A 22,335-nucleotide genomic window follows, 5' to 3' on the forward strand; every position below is an offset into this window, starting at 1 on the left:
CTCTCTGTACTACTGAAACAGGAAGCTGGTGAGCTGGAGCTGCCTGATCGTTACACACAGACACAGAGGCAGCTCTGGCAGCTCCTGTACTGGCATTCTGGTTTCCTCCAGCTGCAGCCATGGATCAGTGCTGGTACCACGGCAACATCACTCGCTCCAGAGCCGAAGACCTGCTCTCCAAAATAGGCAAGGATGGCAGCTTCCTTGTGCGGGCCAGTGAGTCCATTGCTTCGGCGTATGCACTCTGCGTGCTGTAAGTACACTTTGATCTTGGTGCTTCATGCGGGCACTTTTGTCCCTGCTCATGGAGGGGTTACTCCCTGCTCCCTAACAGCCACTGTGCTCCTAGGAAGCAAAGCATGGCTGGTTTTCCCCTGCTGGGCCACAGGGTAGGGTTGGGAGCTGGCTGAACAAATGCAGGCTCTTCTGCTGCTGTACTTTTTGCGCTGCTCATGCCCCTGATCCAAAAGGACAGTCAAAGGTAACGTCACTGTGCTCTGAGATAAAAGAGCCTCTTGACTTCTTAGAGCCTGGTTGCCCCTTGGGTCACGTATTTACATGTAACAACACAAACGCCGAGCTCGGTACCTCTGAGACACATTCTTGCTCTGGTTCAGTGTGTGTTTAACCCAGCACCCTGCATGGTGCTGTGTCCCATTCAGCAAATGGCATGAATACGTCCGTGGAGCAGAGCACGATGCACTCAGCACAGCAGTGAGTCTGCCTGCCCGTTAACGTGGCTCATGGGGTAAATGCTGTCATGTAGGAAATAGGGAGAGATGCCTTGGCAGTCCTGCCACTATATTTGGGTTGGGGCTGAGCACCAGAGAAAGGGTCACCTGCCCTGGGTTTGCAGGGCCAGAGGAGGCTGAAGGCAGCAAGCAAAGTCTGAGGACTGAACTCGGCATTACAGGGGATAAGGCAGTCACTCTCTGCTTTGGAGAGACCACAGGAGCCTCTGTAGACCCTGTTCTGCCTGTCAGATCCTTGTTGGATTAATAACAACTTATTGCCCCCCCTCTGCCCGTGAAACTACAAGTTTCCCAGTATAGCTTCTTTCTGAAAGTGCATTTCTTGCAGCAGTGGAGGCGGTGCTGCCGTTTATAACCGTGGTCTAACTGCTTGTCTCTGAGGTCAGGCTTCTGGTGACACCACATGCTGCTGCCAAGGGTTGTCTCTGGCAGAAGGCATGGGGCTGGGCAGCTTCTCCGTGTACACAGGCATTCTGACAAGGGGTGAGGGCACAAGTTGCCACCCAGGGAACATTTTACTGGAATAGACAGCGACTTCCATTGAGCATTTTTCGTACAAATGCTTTGCTTTGTAACTAGCACACACACACATACACAAAAGATGTCTTTACAAAGCGGTGGTGGAGACTGCAGAAAGGGAAGGTGCCGTAAAAATGTCTGCTAACGTGCATTTGCATAAGTTTTTCCATTGTAAATGTTTTTGCAGCCAACTTTGAAAGCCTTTGTGGCTTGAGAGACATGGGATCAGGAAATAGGAACAATATAATGACCAGGATTTTCTGAGCCGGGAGCCAAAGGTTATGTTTTTAAATCCATTCTGAGGTGGCTAACATGAATGGTTTGATTAAAGAAACAGCACCCAGCTTTGTCAGCCAAGAGCAGCCAGGTCTGTCAGCAGCAGCTCAGCATCCGAGAATCGACCCACAGACTGCTGTCAGCATAAGTAGCATCCTTTCAGCTGACTCTGGCCTGCAGTTAGTTTGTGGACAGAAAGGGTTAAAGGCAGTGAATAAGTCTTTCCCTCTGAATTTCATCCTGACAAAGCACACAGCTTTCCTGAAGCTGGAAAATTCCTCGGAGATGTGTGGGTTTCAGCTGTGTTATTGACTGGAAGGTGTTGGCAGTGCTTCGGTCACTCCTGTCTGAAGAATGGAGAGGCTGGAGACAAGGTGAGAGAAGAAGGTGGAACGGGAGGCTGTCACAAAAAGGGGATTATGTTGAAAGTCACTGTGCATGGGGAAGGAAAACAAAACCCTGTGAAATTTGACTGGAAAAAGAAGTGTCACGTTGTACAGACCTGTTAGCATCCAGCAAAATCATGATTGTTTTATTATAGATCAAAGTAGTGATATTCTTGAAGAGCTGCTTTGGGAAAATAGGGCTTGTGTAGATGTGGACCAGTAAGGGAGGGGTATCTGCAGGGCATTTTCAGAGCCCCTCCTGCCTCCTCTAAAACTGACAGCAGCAGTGCTGAGCTCAGCAGAGAGCAGGGAATGCTCCTCCCCCAGCTCTGCTGTCCTCCGCTCTCTCTGCTGGTCACGCTGCCCCATAAAAGGCAAGAAGTGAGGGTGCTTTCCTCCCCATTTTCTCTGAGCCCAGACTGTTAGTCTTGCCAACTGATGGAGAAGCAATGGGCTAACTCAGCTGAGGAGAAAGCAGGAGCAGCAGTGCTTCTAGAGAAGAGCTCACAGCCTTAGGTGCAGCTTTGGCTTCCTCCAGGAGCACTGTTCCTTGGAGGTACCATTTCCAGCACCCTGAGGGGATGGCATCACTCATAGGATGCTTAGACAGACCTTGTTGTGGTTGGGCTCCAACATGTTCCAATACATTTCCAGTATGCGCATCGTCACCCGTGTGTGAGGGTCATAGGAGAGGAAAGGGAAAGCACAAGCCTTGTCCCCTTTCTTCTGCTAGCTGGCTGATGGAGCAAACATCAGAAAGTACGTGGGGACACATTTAAACTCAGGCAGGTGTTGTATTTACCCCACCCCACACACATACACACAGCCAGGCTGAACAGCAATAAGGCAATTCTGAACTCACACCCAGTTTCTAGGGAGGATCTGAAATGTGAGAGCAATTGGGACCACACAGCCTGGCAGTTGGGATGCTGAGGAGGCAAAGGCTGAGGGCTGAAAATGAAGTACCACACCACAGCCTTCTCCATCCACATGCACTAAACTAAGGGGCTGCAAGGAGGGACCCATGTTTGATCCTACAAAGTGCTCCTCCTTGATCCTATCTTATCCAGCAGCTCTTGGCTTGCTTTTCTACTACTCCGGCTGCAATCTCTTGACAAGTGTTACACCAGCTGCCTCATAAGACCCTGTGTGATGGGAACTTTCATGGAGGGTCCTTCTCTGGCACAAGCATCATTAAGCTGGTTTGTTTATCAGTTCCATAATCTCCACTCACAAAGGTTTTCTCTCATCAGCTGCATGAGCAGTTCTGCTTAGCCCTTGTTTGCGTATCAGAAGGAGGAAATGGTGTAAGAGAACTGCATTGGCAGATAAAACCAAAACCTATAAGCTCCCTGGGGGCATACCCTCCTCTGGCTCTTGTCTGCTCTGGGCTCAGTGAAATGAGCAGAGCTGTGGCAGTCCTAAGATGCTCAGGATTGTGCCCGTGGCTTCTTCCAGCTCCCTGGTACAGCAGGATGAGCAGGTGCCTATGGGATGGTATTGCATTGCTTACTGAAGCTCGGTGGGCAGTTCTGTGTTCTTGGCCGTTGATGCTGTTAAAAAGAGGTTCATATGGATACATGAACAAATCCTCCAAACACCCAAGAAAAGTCAGCTCTTATTTGTGAATAATTTCATCTCCAATTGCTTTCTGTGACTCCCTACCATCCTGGTGGTCTCTCTTTCTCTCTCCTGCCTGGATTGATTCTGAAAAGTGTATGTATGTTATTGTAGAAGAGGTGTGGTTGTTTCATTGATCTCCCTAGCTGGAGGGCTGACCTCAGCCTGCATCTCACGATGCTCCTGAGTGTAATGCAGAGGCTCTGATACAGGCAAGGAGGATCTGATAATGGATTCCAGGTTTTCCTTTGAGAGGAAGAGGTTGAAACTAGCCTCCTTCATTGGCTTAAAGCCATATCGTGTGTTTTAACAGAACACTTTGCAGTTAGCTTGAAGGGTTTGAACAATCTGTTGTTCACTGGAGAAAAGGTAGAAGTCTATTTTTCAGCCAGCTTTCCCCTGTAAGCTCCCTGGAGCTCGGCAGCTGCTGAGGAACGTCATGCTTACCACATTACAGCTGAGGCTTTCCTTCCTTGCCTTTGGGCTCTTGCACGTTGATGTGACATTTCACTGGGCAAAAGCCTCTTCTATCCTCCCTTAAATAAAAATCGAATTGAATGTAACTGGGACAAAACAATAGTTACAGCTGATGTTACTTTGGAGGCTAGAGGGAAATGGAGAGAAATGTTTAAAACCCTTTTGCATGAAGCTATCTACGTGTCCATGGACCTTGCAGTATGTCCTCTCATGGGGTGGGGTGTTCTGGTGCAATTAATTCCCTCTGGGGGCAATCTAACAGCATCTCCTCTGATCTGTTCCAGGTTTCGGAACTGTGTTTATACCTACCGAATTCTGCCTGATAAAGAAAAGAGGCTGATTGTCCAGGTAAGCCACGCTGTGAATCATTCAGTCCCACAAAGATGCACTTAGTATTACTTGCTTGTGTGTTTTTTCACAACGGTTCTAACATTAGGACAGTAAGATATAGGGAGTGAAACTAGTGCCCCATGCCAGCACAGTGCTGGTCCCCAGTCCAGTGGCACTGCCATGTTTTAGGTAACTGAAAACCTCAGTTTAAGGAATACCTTTTCCCCCGCAGCTGGCTTCTGGTCAGTACATTGTGGGTCTTTTCATCCCAAAATCACCACACAGTTGACTTACACTCAGAAAATGCAAACTGAGTTGTAGCCTCGGGATACAGAAGGTACCAGGACTGAGGGCAGAGTTTCACATCTTCATTTTATTCCTGTTCTGCTGTAGGATTGCAAGCAAGCCACTTTCCCTTCCTTATCACCTCTCAGGCCTTGTTTTCTCAACCTAGACCATGAAACAGTGAGGGGTGGTATGGTCTCTTACAGCCCTGAGAAGTGGGCATGGATTTTATCAGGAATGAAATGGAAATACCTGTGCTACCCATTTGCACCAGTCTGCCTTGTTATTCAGGACAGACCTATGATTGTTCAACAGTGCTGCAGCCGTGAGAAATCAGTGTTTCGTTTTGCTGTAGCAATGGGCAGCTCAAGTGCTGGTCAAGGCTTATGAATGAGCTGGAGGTGTGATTTCATTCTGCGGCGGCTGCAATTAATCGTATCCTCATTGTTTCTAGGAAGAGATTATTGGACTGCCAGTGAATTCAGCAAGGTCTCTGCTGGGGCTTTCTGAGTGAAAACTTTTGAAATCCACTAGATTTTTTCAGGAAATGCAGTCTAGCAGAAATGCAATCAAACTGAATTATGTGATTCTCTTGACATTTGTGGTTTGATTGTGAGGGATTTCTCTTGTGTGTGATGCAGAGGTGTGGTGGTACCTTTGGCTTATCTGGGGCTCTAGGTTTAATATCAGGGTGGGCTAAATAAAGGGTATTGTTAACTCATGTTAGGAAGACACAACACAGGGGGCTGGCTGCTTCTGCAAGAGAAAGATTTGGGTTGTAATTGAGGCTTACAGATTTCATGTTGTTGGCTGCTTTTCTTGGTACGTTGTTGGGCCAGACAGCTTTGCTTACTTGTCTGTTGTGTTCTGTAAGAGACAAGAACTGTTCTGTGCATATTAAAGGACTGTATTTTGGAAGAACGGTTCTCCTGTGTAGGGATGTGAAAGCTGCTAAATAGGCAGAGTTTAACATTTTGCAAAAAGTCCATTAAAAGTGAAATCCTATCGAACCACACCTAGTAGTATATAGGCACAGCAATCACTAGATCCTTCTCCTTTCTGGGTTTAAAATAATAAAAAAAAGGCACAGGAGAGTTGCAGTACCTAAATCCTGTGGTCAGCCTGGCTCCAAACAGGGGCTCTGATTGTGCAGTGTGACCTTTTTTGCTTGCACAGTGCTCCTTCCTGAAGCTCCATCCTGTCCAGATCCAGGTGGTGTCTGTCAGTCGTTTTTCATGCTGAGAGCAGGTTCAGGAGATGTGTAAAATCACAGCTACACGTGCAGCACTGGTGACATGACAGCTCCCCCTCTGCTGCTCCTTGGCATATTTTTTTCCCACTTTAAAGCTGCAAGTTATTTTTTTGGGTACTGGTGAATAGACTTCAATGGTTTTTCTTAGAGCCTGGTCTGACACCGGTGGAATGATGCTCCGTGCTATTGTTTGCATGGTTGAATTCACTTTTCAGTACAGGTGGCAGAAGGGGAGGTGCACATTTTTGCATTCAGAGGTGCGTGGTTTTGCATTCAAACTGATGAAAAAACATTTGCATACGTCTCTCCAGCATTTTGTGACATGCAGTGTGAGCTGCCATTAACTTTCTGCACTGCAGCAGCCATACAGCCGTCAGCATGGCCTAGGCTGGAACACCTCTTGCCTGCCATATCTGTACCACAGTCTGACTGTAACCACATCTGTAGTGGTTACAGTCATTTTTTGTCCCCCCTCTTCTTTCCCTGGGGCTGTTGAGTTTCCTCCTTCCTTTACCTGAGACATCCAGATGTAGGAAACAGATCCACGGCTTGGATGAATCCAACCTGCATCCTGCCAATGAAAACTTACTTAGGGAAGAGGGGGAGGGAGGACAAAAATCCTTGCAACAGAGGATCTGTTATGGCGAATAGAGATCTTTGTCCCAGCCTGAGAACAATTAGTCATCAAGATCTATCTGCTGGCCTGCAGTGTCTCACCAGGCCGCAAACAGGAAGGGAGCAGAAGCCTACAGTAGCACAGCAGCCTGGGGGCAGGGATGTCAGGGTGGCAACATGCTGCCCCTGTGATAGCATAGCTGCTCCCTGCCCATCTTTGGGAAGAACCTCTGGGGTGCTTTGTAGGAACAGATAGGAATTTCCCTTGCTTATAGTTCATGCAGAATTGTTGGAAGTTTGGAAACTGGATGAGCCTATTCGTAACTGTGCAAACGATGCAGGAGTAGCAAAGAAAACCTTGGAAATAACAAGTCCAAACTAACACCCAACTCGGTCACTCTAAGCCAGGCATCTGTGGTCAGCTCTTGCCATGTGGATTCACTGAGGGTAAACCTTTCCTACACTTGTCACTTAGTGCCTCGTGTATCTATCGAGCTGATGTGCTAATGGGACTCTCATCACTTCTCAACCTGAATTCCTTGGCATCTTAGCATCTCCACCAGGGAGAGTGCTACTGTTTCCCTTTTTCTAACAGGGAATTAAGTCCTAATTTGTTAAGTAGGATCAGGCTATCAGAACTAATTTTAAACAGTGTCCTCTGCTGGCTTTCCTAGGTCCAGGAGATGTGTGTATATCAGCATTCATCTCCTTTCTTTCAGTTCTGTGTTCAAAGCCGCTTGCAGTTAAAGCTGAGTCTGTACCTCTGTAGTCACTGAGGAAGAAGCAGGTTTCTGTGTCTAGGTTTGTGCCCACATGTAACAGATGATAGCACTTGGTGGGCCAGGTCTGCAGGATCAGGCACTTACCTTGCAGTGCTTGGTGGGAAGGTTGGTGCAAAGATGTCCTGGTTGACTGATGGCAATGTTGCCACCAGAGATGCCTGGCTAAGGCAGGAGAGCAGCCTGCTTGCTCAATGAGCAGCTCTGGTCCCCTTCTTTTTTCTTTTCTTTTCTTTTTTTTTGGTTTTTGCTTTCTTCAGGGCTTGGCAATTTCCATGGAATACTTTGATGTCAGAAGTCATGGCAAGCCGCCGTCTTCTCACACTGTGTGAGAGACTGTGTGACAGTATGGAAAACACCCCTGAAGGTCACTGCCTGTCTCTTTCTTTCCACTTCACCTTCCCAGAGTGCAGTAGCTTCCCAGCTCCCTGGCAGTGGTCTGCTCACATCTCCCTGCACTCTGCTTTGTGCGTAGATGAGATGTTCATTGCTCTGGTGCCAGCTCAGCATTCTGTGCACATCTGTGCTGGAAATCACCGTTGCTGCAGAGGTTTCCTATGCTGTACTTAGACTTACTGCTTGCTGCAAAAGGAGGACCTGACCCTATTTACTTGTAGTTTTTGCTGACTTCAGTGGGAATGATAGGTGCTCTGGCAGCACAGTTTTACACCTAGTGATCATCAAACTTTCTTTTTTCTTTCTTTCTTTTTTTTTTTCCCCTCCTCTTTGCTGGTAATGTTCTCAGCTCTGCCAGAAGGCTGTGTGCAACAGGAAACGAGCAGTGCAGTGCAAGCAGTGCGGGGCAGCCCAATGGGGGTGACTCACTGCACACAACTGACACTGAAGCTGTAGCTTACTGCTGTCCTTGCAGTGTGGGCTCCCAGAAAGCAGGAGGGCTGATAAAGGGTTTCCTTTCCAACCCACCTCTAGAAACACATTCTGATGTCCAGATTTCCACTCTGTTGGTATACGGATTGGCTAAGTATATCAGAAAGACCAATGTCCTCTGCCTGAGACAGGCACAGGACATGCAGTGAGAGGGCTGCTGGTCTCCATCACTGTCTGCAGGGCTGTCCTGGCCTCTGGGGGGAATTTATCCTGCTTTCAGTGTATGAGTCCTGCAGGGTGGAGCTCGGTGTAAAAGCTCCATCCGGCACACTAACCTGCTCACTGTGAGCAGACATTCACACAGCTGCCCATCCTGCCAGCACAATCTGATAAGAGCACGAGCTGAGGTCAGTTCCTGGTGTCACTGCTGTTGTCACCAACGTCAGAAGCAGTTTGTGGCTGTTGTGGCACGTGCAGCACCTGCTCCCTTGCGGGCCCCTTGCAGAGAGGGGCAAAGCTTTGGGGGTTTTTGTCCCTTTCTTTGATACTGTACTGTAAATTGGTGTGCTGCTGTGACAGCTGAGGCCAAGAAAGGGTTTTCTGTGGTAGGGATTTTGTGGTTTGCTTTGGAGTTTGTTCATCTGTCTGTATCTGATCAAAACCCGTCTACTTGGAAACTGCACTTGAGCTGTTTTGAGTGGGAGATAAAGCATGATCCTTTGGGTGATGTGAACACCTTCACGACTCTGCAACCTCTTAGAGCTTCTGCTGCCAGTTGTGCACTGTATTTGTTCTTTCCAGTGCTTGAGGGGAGCTTATAAGCAGGATTATGACTGACTTTTTACACGCTCTGATAGTGATAGGATGGGGGATGGCTTTAAACTAAAAGACTAGAGATTTAGATTAGATTTGAGGAGGAAATTCTTTAATCAGAGGGCAGCGAGGCCCTGGCACTGGCTGCCAAGAGCAGTTTGGGTGCCCCATCCCTGGGGGTGCTCAGGGCCACGCTGGATGGGCTCTGGGCATCCTGAGCTGTTGGGGGGGCAATGACAGGAGTTGGGGCTGGGGGATCTTTGAGGTCCTTTCCAGCCCAACCATTCTATGATTCTATAGTTCTGTACTACATACAAAACCTTACTTTCTACTGACTCAGACTGATGTCAAAGCCTTATGGGCTCCACAAGAACAGGGCAGGCACAAGTCCGCCTTGCAGGCAGCATGGAGACATTAAGACATCCATGGTCTGCTTGCAGCTGAGAGGCACTGGGTGCTGTTGAATCCCTGCTGCATCATTTGAAAGGCAGGAGGTGTCCAAGCATCCCACCAGGGGTGTGCAGCTCTGCCTGAACAGCCACCAGGTGTGTGCTGGTGGGCAGGGTTGTGTGGCTGTGGGCTGCCAGTGTGTGTGTGGCTGCATCCCAGGGGACCACAGCAGGACAGCTGCACCTGCACTGCTGCAAGGCAAGAGAAGGGAGAAGCAGCATTGCTCGAAGGATGGTAGGGTGTTTGGATGGAGTATTTCAGTAGGGAATGGTGAGATTCTGCAAGTACCATAATGGTACTTTAAGGAAAATTAATGCTGAAAATGGTTTACCTGAATTACTTGGGCAATATCATCCATTACACTGAAAACTTACTGCTTCTGTGGGACTCTGTTGGCACTGAAATGCTGAGCTGTAATTAGGATGATCACTTTTCTTGCATAGAAACAAGGGGCAAGTGGACAATCAGAGAATAATTAGGAGCAAGATCCCTTGAAACATAGGGGAAGCAGATTTCTACCACGCTCAAATACGTAATTTAATTATGTTAAGCTGTATTTTATTGATGAAAATGGTACAACTCCAGTTTGAGTATCTTCCAACGTTGATTTTAGATCAATCTGTAGAACTCTTTACACTCTTGAAACGCGGGACCGAAATTAATTGGCAGTCAGGGCTTAGCAGAATCTGTGTGCTTTGTCCCTGCAGTGTATCCAAATCTGTTTATACAAGGAAAATGTTCTTTCCGCCGTTGCATCTGAGGTAGGAATAAACATAATGCATTTTGCAGGCTTAAAAAAAACCCACACAACCCAGAAAGAAGCAGATTTAATAAGAAAACACGAGGCATTTCCTGAAACATGCTCATTCCTGCTGCCGAATCCCGCGGTATACAAAATTCTTCATACAAACAAACCATATCCAGCTTTTGTTGAGTTGGAATCCTTTCAGAACGTTTCCAGTTTCCTGAAAATATAGCTGCAAAATATTTTAAGATTGGGAAGGTAAAGATTAGATCTGTTACAGAGCAATCAGTTCAGCAGTTCTTGTTTAATAAGAGTAATCGTTTCACCTTATTTTCCTTTCGAAAGTCTTTGGCCACCCACGGCCACGCACCCAGCTGCTCTTTGCTGCCCCATGGGATCTTTCAGGTCCTGCTGTGAACACATGAGTGCACAAACACGAGTGCTTGAGTTTGCTGTTGGCACAAAAATGGGCCTGACACTTTGGCTGGGGGTTGGGAGCAATGGCCTGTCTCCAGTGTCACAGAAGCCTTCTCCAGCATCAAACCCTGTGTAGGAAGCTCTGCCCGCCCCTGTAGATATTCTCATTCCAAATCAACCACTTCTGCGAGCACGTTTGAAAGGAAGGGTGGTAATTGAGTGAGAACTACTAGAAGGTGCCCAACTTCTGTCTTCAGGTCATCACTTCTGACAGTTTTCCATCTTGGTTCTCCACCGAAATTAGTTCCCTTCTTCTGGTTCCATTCTTCTAAAGGTTTCATTTTCCAGTATGCTGAAGTAATGCCCAACGAAGCTGGGATCAGAAAGCCTCCTGGACAAAGCATGGCCAAGCTGGCCATGAGCTGGCAGTGCTCTGTGTTGAGCCTGAACTACAATTTGCAGGTATCTCTGGGTCAAACCTCATGTTCCAAACTTGGCGGGGATGCAGTGACCTGATGCAGTCAGTAGAAGTTGTGCTTTGTGACTGACTGCAATAGAAGCCATATGTAGAGAAAGTGCTGGTTTTCACAAAGGCATTGCATTACCTTTCCAGAAGTTCAGCTTCACTGAGTGCCACATCCCTGCGTGTGCAAAAATAGAAACATTGGGTTGTGTCCAATTCCAGGGAGCAGAGCTTAGAAAAAAATTCAGCTTCACATCCAGTTTTATCCCAGAGATACTGGTTAGGGGGAGCATAAATGGTGAAGATTTGAGGAATTCCTGTTTGCATTTGGTGGGTTTTGTTAAACGAGAGTGCTTCTTCAGGTTAGATTTGTACAATCACAGGATGATTGGGTTGGAAGGCTCCTTGAGGCTCATCCACTCCCCACCCCTGCCATGGGCTGGGTGCCCCCACCCAAGTGCAGCACTCCTTGCACTTGGCCTTGTTGAACCTCATTATGTTCACATGGGTCCATTTCTCAGGCTTGCCACGTCCCTCTGCATGGCATCATTCCATGGAACCCAACGTTCTGTTGTACCGGCTGCTTGGCTTGGTGTCACCTCCACACTTGCTGAGCAGTTTTGCTGCAGTGTTGTTCTGTGAAAGCATTAATGAGTTTGGTCTTGCTCATGCAATAGGTAAATGAAACAAGGGGTAATCCCTTGAAATAAAGAGCGAGTGGTCAGCCCAAATGTCACAACAATAGAAAACAATTGCTGTAGCTAAAAGCCTGAGAAATGTTGCTGGCAGAATACAGGAAATTGTCACACTAAGATGCTCATGCTTATCTGTGCATCCCTGTATGGTTTTTTATTATGCAATCTCAGAAACTGGTGCAGTGTAACATAGAGAATGCAGCTGTTTTACATGCATGTTCTGCCTGCAATGCTTGCTTTAGTGGTGCGTTGTGAAAAACTTTTTTAGTGTTATTTTTAATTTTCCACTGGATATTTTACATAGCTCAGTTATATTTAGTGCTTGATGCCTGTTGAAACAGGGATCCATTCAGCACAGAAGACAGCAGGGAAGGCAGAGAGATGATTAGCTGATTATGGATGCTCCACTGTCTGCCCACATAGCTTAGTGGACATCCCAAAGTGCTGTGCAGGACCAATCTGTGCAGGCACAGCTGGTGTAGATGCACATTCACCTGTTTCAGGGAAAAAGTTCCTTCTCGTGGGACTTCCAACCCCATTCACTGTTGCTTGGGGCTGTTACTTATTGAATCATGGAATCCTAGAATGGCCTGGGTTGAAAAGGAGCACAGAGATCATCTAATTTCAACCCCCTGCTACCTGCAGGGTCACCAACCAGCAGACCAGGCTGCCCATAGCTACAATCCAGCCTGGCCTTGAATGCCTCCAGGGATGGGGCATCCACAGCCTCCTTGGGCAACAAAGAGGTTGCCTTCCAATGGGGGAAAAACTGAAAAGCAGTTGGGAACTGCCTTTGGAAATGATGGCTGTTAAATTCGCTGCCTTTGGTTGCCTCACTGATTCTTGAGAACCTGTGTTTTCAGGCTTCTTTTGGTAACGGAAATTTTCATTTGACTCAAAGAGCTGATGCTTTTCAGCAGAAAACCAAAAAGCGCCGGGCTGGTGTTCAAATTACACAGAAGAAATGTACTCCAAAACTTTTTCTTCAGTTCTACCCACACACTTTCAGAAGTGCTAAAAATTGCTTTGGATCCCCGTGGCTCTGCAGACGTGCACCCTGTAGCTAAATTTGATGCCAGCCCCTCCTGTTCCATCGTGGAGCCGTACAGTTTGCTTGCTGTTGTTGTAAATCTTCCTTGTTCTAACACAGAGCAATTATGAAAGGTTCGGTTGCTCAGGAGGGGTCTCTTGTTAAAAGCTGGATCGTAATGTGCTGTGTTGATAAAATCCCTTCTGATAGCTTGAGTTTGGATGTGTTATTTGGTGTGAAGGACCATCTCACTTATGTGCACTTTATAACTAGCCCCTGGCTGGATGGGGCTGTGAGAAAATGGACTAGAGGGAGGTGTCCCTGCCTACAGCAGGGGGTTGGGACAAGGTGACCTTAAAAGTCCCTTCCAAAAAGGAAAGCCACTCCATGAACCACTCGGTGTTCCTAAAAGCTTGTACCTAACTATTTTAGTTAGGTATTTGGCAATTACCATGCTTCGTGTGTGAACTGTGGCGTGCCATAGCAGAATGGAAACAGGATTTGAGTGTGGGATCATGGCGGTTCAAGGTAACTTCTCTATGCCCTTTACTTTCTGGAACTTGTAATGTGTTTTGCTTTAGGATGCAGAGTTTGTACTCTGCTGAAAACTCCTTTCTCTTCGAACAGATTATTTCAATTTGCAAACGTCCCAATTCTGCCACGAGAGCATTTTTGTACCTGTGAACGTAGATGATCATTGGGCTGCCAGAATGAAGCCTGGGTGGAATCACACAGATGAAAACTCTTGCAGGGCCAGAGGAGATGAGAAGTGGCAGATACGACAGGATCTTTTTAAGGTTAACTCAAATGGGGCTCGCGTTCCGTATGTAGAAAGTGTTAAACAGTTAACACAGCGCGAGCAGAATGAAAGACTGTCCCAAATCTTTTCCATGAAATTATAGGTGGTAAAAAATGATAGCTATTGTGGCCAGAATCGGATTCGGAAAGAGTTTAGGTTTTTAACTAGATTTGCACTGTATGTGAAATAGTTACGTGTTTCCACTTAGCAATGGAGGCAAGAATGCTCGTTTGCACCTGCTTGACCTGCTACAGTTGGCATTAAGAGGATTCATATTTCATGCTCTTGTTTCAAGCTAGCAAGGAAATAGGTGCAGAGCTTTAACAGATGTTCTGTGTGTCCTACTATGAAAGAGTGGGAATCACTTAATGTTCCCATTTTTAATGCACATAATGAGAAAGGAATTGTGATGCGGTGCCAGTAATTCACGTACAGGATCTCTTAAGTTGGTGCTATGTATAAAGAGGTGGAGCCCATGGTAGAGGCAATATGCAATGATATCTTTCCGTTTCATTTTAGGAACAGAAAGGCTATTATAGGCTTGACAAAGCAGCAATTTTCTTTTCTATCTTCTCATTTTAACTTAAGGTTTTTTTGTTTGCAATGTTTCAGCCAGAAGCGCAATCTGGAAGTAATGCATAGCTCTTAAATTGCAATTCCTCGTTTCCTTCCAACAATAATTTGTTCAGAACTTCTGAAGATCACTTCCCCAGAATTCTTCTGATTTCTGTGTTCTCACCCAAAGTTTTAAATGTAAGAGGCCACTGTAACAAAAGCAACATGAACGAGCAAACCCAAGCATGGGGACCAGGCTGCCTGCAGAACAGGAGAAGGCTGTCTCAGAGGAGTCAAGGACTGTTCACATCCAGCTCTCTCCAGCATTACTCAGCTTTTGTATCTCCCAGGAGCTTTGCCATTCTCCTAGAATTCATACATTTTTGGGAGCTACCTGCCAGCATCTTTGCCCAGGTTCCTCGGCTTCCTGCCCTTATCCTTTCCCTTCTGCCCAGTTCCATGCCAACACCCCCCTCCCTGAGCTCTGCCCAGTGTCCACACAGCCCTGCCAGCCCGCAGGGTCCCACACTTACTGAAGCCCCCCTTCCTGACCCTCTGTGTCACAGGATCCCCACTTTGCTCAGCTGCTCACTGCTCCTCTCCCTTCCCACTCCCTTCCCAGACCCATGTTCTTCCTACCCATGCGTTACTTTCAAAATAGAGTACATTTCTGGGCGGATTGTATTTTGGGAAGTAGCTGTTTCTCCCAGCTGTGATTCCTATCTGGTCTCATTCCTGTGAAATGAATTGCTCAGCATGAGATTTCATCTATAAATAAGAAGGTTGGAAAAGACCTCTAAGACCCGTAAGTCCATCCATTGACCTGACCCATCAGCACCATGCCCATGACCACGTCTCTCTATGGCACAGCCTTTCTTTGATGTAAGCAGCTATTTTTCATCTCTGGCACAGTAACCAAACTTCTCCTTGAGAGCCAAAAGGAAATGTAAAGATGCCCCACAGGCTTCCTAGCTAGCAGGCAATCCATGACAACTGTTTGCTGAAACAGGAAACCTATGAATTTTTTTTTTTCTTCTTTTTCAAATGGAAAAGAAAAAAGAAATTTCTGCCAGCATTTAACAGCCAAGGAGGAGCGACCTGATTTTCAGCTTCCACTTCACTTTGTGGGTTTTACAACAGTTTTATAACTCTGAAAACTTACTGTAATGCCTATATTTGGGTTTAAGTACCTGGTGTAAGGCACTTTGTTAGAAAGGACTGGACTTAAGCAATGCAAGCAGATGACCAGTTTCCTAGTTCCTCCTTGTGCCTTGGCTCAGGAAAGGAAAACACTTCCTCTTCCTTCTGAGGGCCCCAGACTTCCTGTGCCATCTATTTATACGGTTGTTGTAATGAGCCCCAACTTAACCACTTCCTTGCCTGCCTTCATTTAGGCTTCACGTCTTTGCAATCTGTTTTCACTTTGCCTTCGTAGTTCACCTGCAGCTTCTCCTGAAGTTAGCTGCTCAGAGCTGCGTCTCTGTCCTTGGAGCACGGTGTTGTCAGGGTGTTCTGTTGGCCAGATGACGTGGCTTGGAGATAACGAAGAAGGGCAGACTTATGGTGGGCCCTGTTGGTCTTTTTACACCAGATATAAAGGAAGAAAAGATGATCGGCTGTAACGAGAGCTGTCAGAACATTTAGGTAGATGGGAAAAGGCCACAAGATGCAACCAGAGCAGCGATTAAAGGCTTTAGCGATAGGACATAAAGCTATTAGAGAGTGTGCAAAGGGAGGCTATGAAGATAGCAAAGGTTCTTTTGAGCTCTTCTCGTAAATCACATTTTCCAGCTCTTCTTTTGACATTTCTCCTGGGGACTCTCCCTGGTATTTTTACATGCTCCTTAAAAAAATGGCGCCCCGGCTGAGTGCAGCAGCTCAGATAAGTGCAGCAAGACAGCTTCTTCCTGGCTCTCATATGACAGTCCCATTAATAGATCTCAGAAAGACACGGGCTTTTTCTGATGCATCTTCTCACTATGAAATTGCTGCACAGCCTCTGACTCGCTCTTATCCAGATTCCTTCGTGCAATTCTGTTTTACAGGCTGTTCTCTATGTTGCATATGCTCTCTCAGTGCTTCCTTTCCATATGTTGTGGCTATCATCTGTGCAGGGCGGAGGTGCTTGCAGGCATCACTGCAGAGCGCAGTGCCGTGGAGCGGAGCTCTGCTCCTGTGTCCTGGGAGCTACACATCTCCTGGGGATGTGGTGTGTTGCTGTGGAGATGACACTCACCATCCACATTTCTAATGACTTGAAACAATTCACTCTGCAATTAAAACAAGATCTATCCTGTGATAACCCAGAGGAAATAGTTACTTGCTAAATGGAGGCGGGGGGGCGGGAAGTGGATTTCATTGTTGGGTGCTGCTTGGGTGGCTCCAGCTTTGTTCTGTGCTGCCCCATCCTGCTCACTTGGTTTGCATTGCCCCGTTCTGCCTCTGCTCCCCATCTCAAACACGAGAGCAGGTTTGCATGGAGTTAAGGCTCCATTTTGCCTTGCTGCTATCCTCCTGTGTGGAGAAAGCTTATTCAGAGGGCACCATTGGTCTGGTTTTCACTAATGTTCTCTACAAGATGCTGGCCAACACAGTGCTGATACTGTGCTACCCACCACTGCTTTTCCTCCCTAACCTATGAACCTTATCTGCAAATTCAAGCCTGAGGAAAGCTCATGTCCTGACTGCATGCTGCTTTGCTTTGCTCACTGGCAGTGAAAACGGTCTGACCGGCCTTTGGGCAGGCTCACCTCACAGTCCACGCTGTGGCTGCAGCCCAGATGGGCTCTCTGCATCACACTGATGCTCCATAGGTACCGGCTCTGCAGACTCACCTGCTGGCTGGGGACACGCACCGCTACAGGAGGGCTCTGTCACCCCATGCCTCGCAGCGATGCTGTGGCTGTCGTGGGCTCACACAGCACTTGTGCGTCCCATGGTACCCAAACACCTTGCAGCTGTGTGCTGGACAACGTGACGAGCGTTTGTCATGCAGGGTTTGTTCTCATCCTTTCCCCAAGGGGAGAGGCAAATGCTGTGCAGTCTTGCTTTCACTGTCAGACAGTGTACGGTTTTAGCTGTGTCTCTGTGCAGAGAGAAGAGCTCTTTTCACAGCAACGGCAACAGGCAGAGGGGGTTGCTGGGCACTCCTGTGCCGGAGGGGCGCAGCCCTTCCCACGTGCTTCCTCTACTGAGATCTTTGCAAATAATAACAATTATAATACAAAAGAAAAAGAGCGAGAACAATCCAGTGATCTTTGCTCTCAAATCCCTGCGATGCACAGCAAGGCTGTGTGGCCGCTGTTGCTTTCGCGGTGTCGGGGAGGGCCCTGAGGTTCCCCCACATTGAGAGGGAGCTGAAGGAGTTCAAAACCTCCCCGTCCTTCCCCCAGCTCTTGGCCACAGCCGGGCACAGCCCCTGACCCACCGTTCTGTTTCCTGTTGCAGCTCCTGCTGTCTGCGCAGCCGCTCGGGATGCACCTTCAGCTCCCTGCTGAGCAGCACCATGAAGTGCCATCCTTTACCTTGACTGTGTGTGGTGGAGAGTCGGTCCCTTTTGCTTTGAGTGCTTGGGGAACGGCTGTAAGAGCAGCCAGCACTGCCGTGATGGAGCCTGCCTCCCTTCAAGGTGCAGCTCAGAGCAGGGCTGGGGTGGCACAGGTTCCTGTAGTCCCTGTGAAAGGAGATGGCAGGGTTAGTGTCCATGGTGGGTGCTGGAGCTTGCCAGAGCAGCCAGAAATGAGGGAGAACCTCTCTGCACTTGTGTCCCTGCACGGGAGCTGGGGTTTGTGGCCTGCCTGGGGAACCTGTGCTGGACCACAGGCATTGGTCTGCTCCTGGAATGCAGTGCACTGTGTTAGAGGAAGGAGGCCGTACACAAAACGCTGCTTCTTCTGGTTACCACAGAGACCAGGACGGTTTCAGAGGCTGCACTGTCCTCGGCAGCAAAAAAGCGTGAATTCAGCCTTTCCTCTCCCTTCCCTTTGGCCTGCAGAGGCACTCTTGGCCTTGCAGGCACCCTTGGCAGCACTGGGGCAGGAGAGGGATGCTCACCCCATCCACCCAGGGAAGCAGGCGGGCAGCGAGGTCTTTGGGAAGAGGAGTAGGAGTGTGAAGACAGGTTTGGAAAGAGGAGGAGCGGGGGTGGGCTGCAGGAGTTTGAGAAGTGGGAGAGAGCTCAGACAGCAAAGCTTTCTTCCTGCAAAGGTGCAGATGGCAACACCAGTCTCTTTGCTCTCTGTGTGCTTTAGGCTATGAGGGACCTCATGCCTTTTTCCAGGTGCCCTCCAGGGTAGCTCAGGGCAAAACCAAAACATAATCCTGTGTTTGCCTATGTGTTGCCTTAATGCTGAACTGTCTAGCTAACAAGAATAATACATCTTAATAACTGCAGGAACACCTGGGAGACAGAGCAGGAGGCTGAGCAGGCACAGCTCTCAGGGATTGTGTATTTGTTATGGAAATGCTTCTTGCTGTGCCTTTAGAGACATGCAGGTGTTGTTAAAAAAGAGAGGTGTTTTGATGACTGGCTTTGAGGGCACTTCAGACATGGCTCTGCATTGAAAACTTTGTCCTAATTTCTGGTCTGAGATTTTTCTCTTTGGGAAGAACTAAAAAGAAATGCTGCTGTTGTTGCTAGGACTTGCTGGAGACATTTTGTTTTCTGTGTTCTGCTCTCTTAAGAGTTATGCCAACATTTCTCCTATTTAACCTCTAGTTTTTAATACTTAAGAGATAATGAGAGATTGGGCAAACCCAACCAGTGGGTCAAGGAGTTCAGAGTTGGATTAGAGCTCTGTTTTTGCAGCCAGTTGTTCACAGCAATTTTGGACGTATGGATGTAATTGCTCTAAAACTTTGCCTCTGAAGATGTCTAGGCCTTATCTCTGTCTTTGCTCTCTGCAAGAATCCCTTTCTTGAGATTAGTTCTAGAAGCAGGTTTAGTCATAGTTAAAATGCAGCTGGCAAGTGCAGCATTGTCCTGATGCTCACTGTGTCCCTGGCTTCCTAAATCTTCATAGACCCATAGAATGGCCTGGGTTGCAAAGGAGCACAGTGCTCATCCAGTTCCAACCCCCTGCTGTGTGCAGGTCACCAACCAGCAGCCCAAGCTGCCCAGAGCCACATCCAGCCTGGCCTTGAATGCCTGCAGGGATGGGGCATCCACAGCCTCCTTGGGCAACCTGTGCCAGTGCCTCACCACCCTCTGGCTGAAAAACTTCCTGCTAATATCCAACCTAAACCTCCCTGTCTCAGTTTAACACCATTCCCCCTTGTCCTATCACTTCCCACCCTCATAATCAGCCGTTCCCCCTCCTGTTTATGCGCTCCCTTCAAGTACTGGAAGGAATCATCCGAGCTTTTTTTTGCCATGGCAGTGCCTTGCTAGCTGGTTTCACTTGAATATAGCTCTGAGCCTTTGAATCTGGAAGGGACAGGATGCCAGCATCTAGATTTAGGCGTGTTTATCTTGCCATCTCACAGGAGAGTTCTGCCTGCATGCTGCAAAGTGCTGCACAGTCTGGGGGTTTGAGCTCAGTAGGAGAGGGAATGCAAAAATTAATGTGGGAGAACTCTGTGTTTAAAGATTCCCTCTGCTTTGGAGCCAAGCACACTGAATGAAGAGAGACAGCTCTTCCATTTGGCTTCACTGAGCCTTGGGAGCTGCCATTGCTGACACTGGCTGGAACGTGTGTGCATATCTGTTTCTGTTTGTACTGCAGAAGTCATTCTGCACAGAGCCTGTAGTCAGATGGGCAGGGAGAGCCATGCTGCCATTCTCTGGACAGCAGTCAGGGGTTTTTCTCTCCCTGAGACTTTGCTTTTCCTCCTGTGAAGAGCAGCACTTCAGCGGTTGGAAATCCCAGACCACGACAGCGTCTGTGTTTTGTTTCAGGCATCAGAGGGAGTTCCTGTGAAGTGTTTTGATAACTTGGAGGAACTGATAGAATTTTACAAGAAAGAGAACATGGGGCTGGTGTGGCACCTCAAATACCCCGTGCCACGAGAGGAGGAGGAGGCTGCCGATGAACCAGAGGAGGATGCTGGTAAGAAGCCCACCCTGTCGCTGGCTGAGGCCAAGCCTGACACTTGCTCTAGTCTAGCTTTGTATGGAGGCAGATGTACGATGAAGAGTTGTGATGGGCATCATCCCAACTATGGTATATGAATGTCACTTGGATCGCTCCTGGGATTTTTCCTAGGTCATCCATCTCCCAGGGGAAGGTCATGCCCACAGAGCCATCCTTCCTGTCCTGGTGTCTGTCTGGAAATGATGTGCCACTCAACAAAACCTGTCTGACGGACGCAGTGCCTGTGATGGGCAGTCTGCACTAAAGCAGATTGGTGTGCCTGCATACGTTTGTACAAACCAATGGCTCTCTGGAGCTGGAAAATTTTGCCTTGAATATCTAATGAAGAAACAGAACAAAATTTTGCAAAGCTGCTCAGGAAAGATGTTCCTGTTTTTTTTGGGGTTTTTTTTGGCCAGCTGCACTAAATCTGCTCTCAGAGCGGGGGAGGGAACTACAGCAAAAATAATACAGAGAAGCGAGCAGCAGGGAATGAAGTCCTAGCCAAGGCTAAGAGCCTTTAGATGAAGAGGTATCGGCACTTGGGCTGGGCTGCTTATGGGCAGATTTTAGTTTTATAGACCCTTTGGTGCCATCCTTCTGGAACCACACAGGGCTCCCAGGTGTCAGTCGGTCTCACACACACACAGTTGCAGAGATGCCTCTGTCTGCAGATGGCTGGGCCATGCTGCTGCTCATTGCTGTGGTGGCTTTGTGGGTCACAGCTCTGCGCAGGAGCAGTGGGTCAGCACCAACCAGCAATGGGACAATCCCACCACTGGGAAACAGCCAAACTAAAGCTCACAACTCTACCAGCTACACATGACAGGCATAACAAAGCGTGGAGCAGTAGGCATGAAAAGAAAGTCAACCATGGTTTGGATAGATGGAGAGGAACCCACTCCGCTCCCAGGAGATGGAGGAGTAGTATGCTGAGCAGGCAGGATGACAGCAATGTGGGAGGGCAGGAAAACATTTTGCAGGTTCCACTCAATGACTGCAGGGCAAAGGAGAGTACTTGGCCCCTTTGTATTGGATTATGTTTTCTCCATTTGTCTTTGCCCGCTTTAGCTGTCCACTTCTTTCCATCAGCAGCTTCTCGTGCTCACTCCATCGTGCCCCTTCATCCATTCTGCCCCAGCAGCACACCTCCACAATAATGGTAATGGATGGGTATAGCTGTGTTTTTTAAGCATTTTGTTCAAAATAACTAATGAGCCTTTGTGGCTGCTCTGCAGCTGGGACAATCACAGAGAGGCTGGGACATACGATGAGGTTGTGCTGCAAGGCACAGCGTGTGCTGGCTGTGCATGAGCTCCAAGCCTGGTGGCTCAGCAGTGTTGGCCTCACACCACTGACACCCCTGATACTGGGCCAGTATTGAGCCCTGAGCTTCCTGGCTGTGAAACTGAAGGCCTTTCAGAAGGGATGGTTTCTACAGTGACTGCCACTGCGGTGCAGACTATGCACTCCTGGTGGGAAGGGGGGACAAGATTAGGGACAAGGTAACATTGCTGTGCTGGGGTAACTGTGCCTGTCCCTTCCTCCTGGCAGACCAGGTACCCACGCCTCCCATCCTGCCCCCACGCAACATCCTCATGGCATTGCCAGGCAGCGAGACGAAGGACGGGTCTTCTCTCCCTGAAAACTCCAGGGTGGCAGATGTCAACAAGCTGTCCCTTCCTGAGACACTACTCCAGAGACTGCAGTACCAGGACACAAGCAGGTGAGGCTGGCCAGCCACAGGGCAGCAGAACCGGCCCTCCATCCAGCTCTGAGCTCTGCCTCTCTCTGGGGCAGCTGGGGACCTATTTGACTTAGCCAGACTACTCTTTGTTTATACTACCAAATGGAGGACAGGACCAAATGGTCTAGAGAAAGTACTTTTCTGAAGTATTAAAATCAACAGTAGACTTTGGTTTTGAATGTAAATACAGTAGTATCATAGAGAACTTATCTTAGAGAACTTAGTGTCATAGCTATGTGTCTAAGCTACAGATTTTATCAGAAACCACCAGCCAGTCTCCAGAAAGAGTAAGCTGGTGTGTGGATTTCCAGGTACTCAGTGCTGATTTATTCCAGCTACAGGTCTGACTCACGTTGTCCCATGAGCTGTGCCAAACCTGAGCATCCACAGAAGCCTTAGAGGAAGCTGTGTGACGTTTGATGGTCAGATGT

General features: G+C 48.1%; 1 protein-coding gene across 2 annotated transcripts in view; it reads left to right on the plus strand.

The window, feature by feature from the left end:
* The window catches only part of INPP5D (inositol polyphosphate-5-phosphatase D), a 45,311-nt gene continuing 22,976 nt past the window's right edge, over window positions 1-22,335 (plus strand). For both annotated transcript variants that reach the window (XM_048955060.1, XM_048955061.1), the window contains exons 1-4: window positions 1-253; window positions 4,315-4,378; window positions 19,983-20,133; window positions 21,712-21,883. In XM_048955060.1, the coding sequence (XP_048811017.1) occupies window positions 120-253; window positions 4,315-4,378; window positions 19,983-20,133; window positions 21,712-21,883 (521 nt within the window). In that variant the 5' untranslated portion in view covers window positions 1-119. The remainder of the gene's footprint in view (window positions 254-4,314; window positions 4,379-19,982; window positions 20,134-21,711; window positions 21,884-22,335) is intronic.

This window comes from Lagopus muta, chromosome 9 (assembly GCF_023343835.1).
Source record: "Lagopus muta isolate bLagMut1 chromosome 9, bLagMut1 primary, whole genome shotgun sequence".
Taxonomy (NCBI): domain Eukaryota; kingdom Metazoa; phylum Chordata; class Aves; order Galliformes; family Phasianidae; genus Lagopus; species Lagopus muta.